Source organism: Cariama cristata, unplaced genomic scaffold, assembly GCF_000690535.1.
Source record: "Cariama cristata isolate BGI_N322 unplaced genomic scaffold, ASM69053v1 scaffold11099, whole genome shotgun sequence".
Classification (NCBI taxonomy): domain Eukaryota; kingdom Metazoa; phylum Chordata; class Aves; order Cariamiformes; family Cariamidae; genus Cariama; species Cariama cristata.
In genome coordinates, this window is record NW_009637454.1 from 1 (window position 1) to 7,144 (window position 7,144).

The 7,144-nt window shown below is 44.2% G+C and overlaps 1 protein-coding gene across 1 annotated transcript; it reads left to right on the forward strand.

Annotated features, from left to right (window-relative positions):
• Positions 1-2,185: 2,185 nt before the first annotated feature.
• Positions 2,186-6,905, forward strand: TMEM80 (transmembrane protein 80). Its single transcript, XM_009708337.1, has 5 exons — positions 2,186-2,194; positions 2,973-3,026; positions 5,082-5,175; positions 5,289-5,381; positions 6,700-6,905. The coding sequence occupies exons 1-5, from the start codon at positions 2,186-2,188 to the stop codon at positions 6,903-6,905; spliced, it is 456 nt and encodes a 151-aa protein (XP_009706639.1).
• The last annotated feature ends 239 nt before the right edge of the window (positions 6,906-7,144 follow it).

The window sequence follows — 7,144 nt, forward strand, 5'->3', positions numbered from 1 at the left end:
CCGCCGCCCCAGGCGGGGGGACACGACGAGAACGAGGCGGGGGCCGAGGTTGCGCTAGGCCTCGGTGCGGAGCCCAGCCCGATAGCCATATCGCGACAGCCCCGACGCGATGAGGTCAATCTCAGCAGCTGCAGGCCCGGTGTCGGCGTGTGCAGGGGCTTGGCGCTTGTGCGGGCTGCGGAGCACCTTCATCCACGGGCAGTTAGCTTCCCTGAGGCCCGGTGGCAGCCCTTGAAAATTCAAGGCTTGGCTTCAAATGATGAACCGCTGGGATTCAGAGAGGGAAAAAAAAAAGTTCTTCATTAGTGTGTCCAGAATGACTAATTTCCACTTCTTTCAAAGAAGTCTACGGTTTCCCCCCAAAATCTAAATTTCAGCCCTAGGTAGAGAAAGCTGGATTTGAAAACTTTGGCTTGAACAATTAGTGTTTGCCTACATCCTAAAAACGAGTTTGTGTAATGAGGTGCACTGGGTTATGTTAATTATAGCTGCTGCATGCTTTTAATACAGTTTTGGCATTAAAAAACCATATTTTTTAGAAAATGGGCCATGTTCTACATCAAATAAGCATGCACAGCGTCATTTCTAAAATCAATAGCAGCCTGGATAAGTAGTCAAGCTTTTGTTGTCTAAAACAGTTAACTGGAGCGTGGTCTGTGGCTGTCACCTACAAAACCGCCCAGGAAAGTCAGCAGGATTTGGCTGAAGGGCTCTCCGAGAGCAGGACTCGCGGTGCAGGCGTGCGGACGTGCAGACGTACTCCGGCCCGCGCCGTCGGTACCTGCTGCGCTCCTGAGAATCAGGTTGGGTACGTGAGCAGTTTGGAAAGACTCAGGCTCACAATCCATCCTCATCCCAAGTGCAAATACCTCGTTGCCTGGGAGTTACCCAACTACATTAAAGAATTCACACAACTGGAAACAAGTGGCGTTACGCTTTGTTTTCTTCTGGACCACACGAGCTTTTGAACAGGCAGAAATCAGGTGCCAACCTGCACGCAGTGGAAAGTCACTGTGCCAGGTCTCGCCGATGCAAACGTGCCCCTTAGCAGAATGCTATTCTTGCTGCTGCAAGTTGGTGTGCTTCATAGAAATTCATGTAAATGCTTCAAAATTGTTACTGTGCTTTTTTTTTTGCTGTGCCAGAATGCTCCCTTTCAATTTAAAAATCCCCCAGCAGCAATGCAGACTTCATTAATCCTAGCAGTGAGACAGTCTCCAGGTGTTGGGATTAGCAGCCTGCTGTTACACCTGAAATTATATATTCAGCTGGCATAATAACTACTACTTAACTGCACTATCCCTTTCACAGGCGTGTTGTGGGGCTTAAATGTTTAATCCGTGTGAAATGTCTGCTGTTGCTCAGGGGGAGGCAGCACGTTCTAAGTAATAGTGGCTATCAAAGCCTTCCTTCGAGCAGATGCAGGAATGTGGTCAGTGCCCTCTTGCGGAATACGATTTTAAAAAAAAAAAGTTTAAAACCAAAGTTGGAGAACTGCCATTAGGGAATTCACTTGGGGTTCCCTGTACGGTAAAATCGTACTACTCTAATTATACCGCTGGCGTCACGGCAGCGTAGCTACCCAGCGTGGATGAGGCTATGCCAGTATAGCTTAGTGTTTGGTTATACAGAAAAAGTTCATATCCGGACACTTCTTGTGGATCAAGAACACATCTGTACGTGCAGTTGCGGTATTTCAAATTAACATCCTACTTCACAGTCTAAAATAACTTTAAAATAGAGACATCTCCTTATTGCTGTGCAAGAAAGGAAACACATCATCTTGTCACAAGGCGTTACTCTCGCATGAGGGTTTATACCAGGGTATAAATACAAACTTCTTTAACCATTAGTCACTGCCGAACACGATGTGTAATGAAACCTTTAACTCTCATTCTGCAAAAAGAAAGCAAGCATTCATCAAAAGGCCTCTTGGCTAAGTGAAGGGACGAGTCTGTTAGGAGCCTATAGTCCCTTGACAGAAAGTGGAGAGGAGATGAAGCACGTCCAGGAGGCATTTCAAATCAGAGGCAGTATGAATCACCTTCTAAAATTGCTTTCCTATTTCCACTGCGTTCCCAAATGGGATACCTTAATTAGGTGCCTAAAGTTAGTGGGGATTAATTTGGGCCCAACTGCATAAAACTATGAGGTGATGAGGACATTAACCTCAAGAAGCCCGGGGATGAAGATGGTGAGGTGAGTATGTCCCACTGATTTGATGATAATGAGATGTCTCTGAGAAGATGGATGGAACGGCCTTTCACAGACGGTTTTGCTCTCTGAGAAACAGATCGTAACTTTTAAATTCCTCATGTGTCTGAAAGAGGCTAAGAATCTTAATGAGTTACTTAAGAGGTACTTTAGTAGGTCAGTGCCATCATGTTGCAAGGGAATTTTATCTGTGTTTCTGCAGGAGAAAGAAAAGTAAAAGGTAGTGGTTAGCTTATAGAAAATGTTTGGTATGATTTCTGTGGGTGATCAGAACATACTAAGGTTTTACATAGAATGATTTTGCTTTTGAAGGGAACCGGTTTGGAAGGATGTTGTTTAGAGGAACCGGGAGCCCTGTGTTCTACATGAACGCTTTCTCACAATTTAAAAACAAATGGTACACTGGTTCCCTTGCATGTTTCCCTTGTTCCTGCATAGTTACAGGGGATGAAGTGTCATCTGCTGTGAAAGGACAGGATAAACAAGTTGTAGGTAATGCCTGCGTACTGCTTGATGTTTTGAAAGAGATGGGTTCCTTGGCGAAAGTGACTTTTCGCACCAGGGATTTCCCCCAAATTATTTTAGAATTCAGGTATTTGAAAAAGTTATTTTGGGAACCTGAACTGTGTGATCAGAGAAAATAGTAAGTCTTCCAGTGAACTGAAAAAAAAAACCAAACATTTTTACAAGCATGCTTGACCCTCTCTAGTAATATCAGTTGTTTGAATGTTTCTGCAGCACTTTTAGTAAATATTTAGACTGACTTTCTTCTATTTTTTCCTTCTCAACGGAAAGGAAGAACTTCATCGGTTGTATCCTTTTTGTACCTTTCATCCCTCACATGCGGGAATCTTCAGGAAGACTGGCTGAAATGCATTCATATCTTCCTGCCTAATAAATCTGCGCAACGCTATTTTTGTGTTGCTGAGTTTTCCATCATCAGCACCATCCATATGAAGCAAAACTTCGTCCCAAGGGAAGATGTTTTTTGCAGCATTAGCTGGGGCTTAGCTGAGATTTTGCCCTGAGCGGCTCCCACTGATGCAGAAACCCTTTAACCCACCCTGCAGTCTTGAGAGAGGGCTGGTAGCCACGTTTTATGATCACATAACTCTCATTTCCTTAGGAAGCAAGGCTAAAAATTGGATTTGAGGACTGATGGACATAAACCCCATGCAGCACACCTCACAGACAGCTGACACAGCCGACAACAGGTAGTAAAAGCAGCTTTCAGTAGTACTTTGTGAGTTCACCCTACCTTTACTCCTGCCAAGATCTAAGTAACCTCCTAAGAGGAGACACCCTTGGCTTCAGAGATTTCCATGCTTAGAACCTATCTAGTAATTTTTTACTCCACCTTCCTTCAACTGGAAAACCACAAAAACCTGGTTCTGTTCTAATAAAATGAGCTGCTCTGGAAACTGGAATACATCCACCGCCTGTGGGTGGGTGCTCTGGTCAGACACTGGATGGGCAGTTCCTGTAAAAGATGCCTGGGCTGAAGTCCCTGCTTGGAGAAACTCAGAAGATTTGAGAAGGGCTGGGGGAGAGAGGCGAGGATAAAGAATATTTTGAGTATAGAAAGACAGATGTGGAAATAATGAAATCTGCAGTGGTAACTTCCTTATATAAATGACATCATTGTATTATTTAAGGCTAAGAAAGGCATTCGGTATCATTTGGGTATCAAAAAATGCATATGAATGGCCAAACTTTCTGCATGCTTGGAGCCACATCCCAACTTCTCCAGGTGGTGGTGAGCCCAGGGACACCCTACACCTGTCTCCTGTATTGGATTAATAACATGCTGCTGCGCCTCAAGAGAAAAAGATCCCTTCAGTATGTGTGTACCTGCTATATAGGAATTGTGCCTGTCCGTGGGGATGGGTGGGCTCTTGAAGACCTCCGCCTGTGCAGTACCTCCTATAAACCAGACATTTCAACTCCTCTTGCAGTCAGAGAGGGAGCTGGCACGGTTTAACACTGGACACTTGTTCATCCCACCCTGCTCGGGAACTGCTTGGCTAGGAAGGGACTCGTCTCCTCTGACTCCAGCAGGAGCCCAGGCGGCTAATTCAGACTGGATGCCTGACTAGGATGGCTCTCATCTTGGCATGGCTACAGGGGAGATGAATCTGTCCTCAGCCTGCAAGTAGTTTCTCCCTATTTGTACGATGGTGTGTGCCACATTCCCTGCCCTTCAGGGGCGTCTGAGGATGCATTAAGGATTGTGGAGGTCTCTAATGCCTTGGCAGTGGATCCATATAGACAAATAACTAAAGCTAAATATTATCTTGCACTATGGAACAGTTAGTTTTGTGAGCAGTGAATTAAGGCCGTCCGTTTCTTACAAATTTGCATCTCAAAGTTGAGCTCGTGACCTTTCTCAGACACATAACAAAGTCGGAGCACAGCTTTCAGACTTTCCATCATGTGGGCAGCGACAGGCCCTGTCTGCTTCCCAGAGCCACCTGTTTTCCAAAACTTACAGGAATTTGATGTATTGGCATCTGCCAACCCCCTGCCAACTTGCTTAAGGCTGACTGAGAGGTACAGAAGTTGTTCGGGGAAATGTCCCCATGCACCCCCCCCCCATTTCCTTAGGCTATCGAATACCCCACTACATACCAAATAAAAATTGTAAGGAAAGGCACAAAGGCCAAACCTGAAATAGCAAGCTTTTATCCTAACTCCTGGAGTTTTCAGTCTCAAGTTACTTTCTGAACCCTACCCAGTAGGGCAGTCATAGTTGCACCATTTAGTGTAAAAAAGGCTCAGCAGTGTATTTGGAGGTTACTGGGAAATGGCGATTTTATGAAATGGATCCCACCTCATTGCTGTGAGAAATCCTTAACACCACTTACCAGCTGTCATCTGTTCCTTTACAGATTCTATTTTATGTAAATGGGATTTATTACATCTTTTACTTCTTGGCGACTCTTGCAATGATTGTTTATAAAAGTAAGTTGCATGTATTCTATCCCAGAAGTAGGCTGGGTGCTTCTGATACGGGTATGGTTTGTCGATAGGCCTGCTGTATTTTCCTCGCTTATTTACACTGTGTTATTCTACAGGTCAAGTTTTCAGTTATCCAGATGATTTCTTGGCTCCTGATCTAGCACTGCTTTTCATTATGGCCATTCTTGAAGTGCTCCAATTATACTTGGGTATGTCACGTTATCACCGTGCCTTTTCAGTGGAATATAATCTTTAAATTTTAATCATTCTGAAATTAAGTGTGTGTCAAGACATGCCAGTTTAGCAGACTAGCAGATATTTGGAGACTTGTTCATTTATGTCATTAAACTTTATCTGACTGATCAATAGATGTGGCCAGAGAGTCAAACAGAATTTGCTCTCATATGAAATATAATCTATAATCCCATTAAAAAACAATAGCTGGGTTGTCAGAAAGCAATATAACTGGGACAGCTGGAATGCTGTTTACAAGCGAGCGTGACTTGTGAGAATGAACATGTTGAAACAGAGATTTCCATTCACCGAGGCGATACAGCTCCTTTTGACTGCTCCAGCAACGTACACGATAACCAACTGGCCGGAGCCTTGTGGAACGGGTCACGCTAAGGACGTCCCTGGGCAGCGTACCGCTGCCCCCGCCACTGCACCTTTTCCTTTCGCTCCTTCTGAAGACACATGCCAGTTCCAACATCTTCGTTTCACTAAGACAGAACAGCGTAAAGGGCCTCCTGACCCCTGTCCAGAGCTCGCTAAAACTTCCTAAAGTCCTTTTTTAAAAAAACCAAATTGCTATTAATGTCTGTGCTTGATATTCCTCAGACGTTTATGCAGGGTGGGTGTCTGTTGAATTCAGCTGACTTGCTGTAGGGGTGAATTTAGCCTGCTGCCTTAAAGCCCTCTGCATATGTTTGCTTGGAGCCTGGTGGATGAATAAAGAAGCGAGTTTCAAGTCTAATGTAGTTAAACAGCAAAATCTACTGAGACTAGCTTGGAAATAAGACGCAAGGAAGAGATAAGTGCAGCTTCTCCACAATGATAGTAATTTGAAATAGGAATAGATTAGGAGGGAATGTAGATTATATATTGCATAAGGTTTTAAAATCAGGATTGGATGCTCTTAGATGTGCACCACAGCCACCAAGTTGTGACGCTGAGTGTGGGGCCGGGGGGGACTGGGGGGAGGTTTGACGCTTGACAAAGAAGCTGAGGGATCAAAATCGTTGCAGCTTCAGAATTGATAATCCGTGGTAATTAAAGGCACGCAGCGTGACTTTGAGTATCAACTTAACACTTTATTTAGCTTAACTTTGGTCAGCAAGAAACAGATTGTCCACTGGTGTTTGGGTTTGGTCTTACCTGTACCGACAGAGCCTTGATTCAGGCCAGTATTGCAGTGCGCTCCGAGCTGTGAGAACTGGAGCCTTTTTGGAACAGGAATACTCCAGGCTCAGGGCTGGCGATGCTGTCAGAAGCAAAGACTCATATCAGCTTTTTGTTTCCTTCGAGGTTCAAAGGGTAACCTGACAGAAGAAGAGGCTCCATTAGGGCTCAGTCTTGTGATCACGGTTGGAAGTGTGATTCTGTCTGTGTATTTCCTGGTGTGGCAAACTTACGTGCTGAAAGCAGACGTCGTCATAAACGCTGTTCTTCTCTTTACATACGGGCTTGAGTCAGTACTAAAAGTCATAGCCATTGCTGCTTTTGTCAGCTAAACCTCGCAGTTCTCAACACGTTTTCAACACATTTCTTCTATAAAAGAATGGATTTATATTTTAAATATTTAATTATTTTGCATATGAAAAATCCTGTAAGACTTTCCTCTGTTTAAAGTACAACTTTTTGAGGGGCAGAGATCTTCCTGGATGGTAGGTAAAATATCCTGTCTCGCAGCTGTGTTACACTATCTCATCAGTTAGCTGATTTTCAAATTATTACTGTTATAATTTAGGGC

What these genes read in the sequence shown, in the direction of transcription:
- TMEM80 (XM_009708337.1), top strand. An exon ending in AAGGAAGAACTTCATCGGTT is followed by an intron (nt 3,027 to 5,081) that starts GTATCCTTTTTG and finishes ACCACTTACCAG; the next exon opens with CTGTCATCTGTTCCTTTACA. An exon ending in AGTGCTCCAATTATACTTGG is followed by an intron (nt 5,382 to 6,699) that starts GTATGTCACGTT and finishes GTTTCCTTCGAG; the next exon opens with GTTCAAAGGGTAACCTGACA.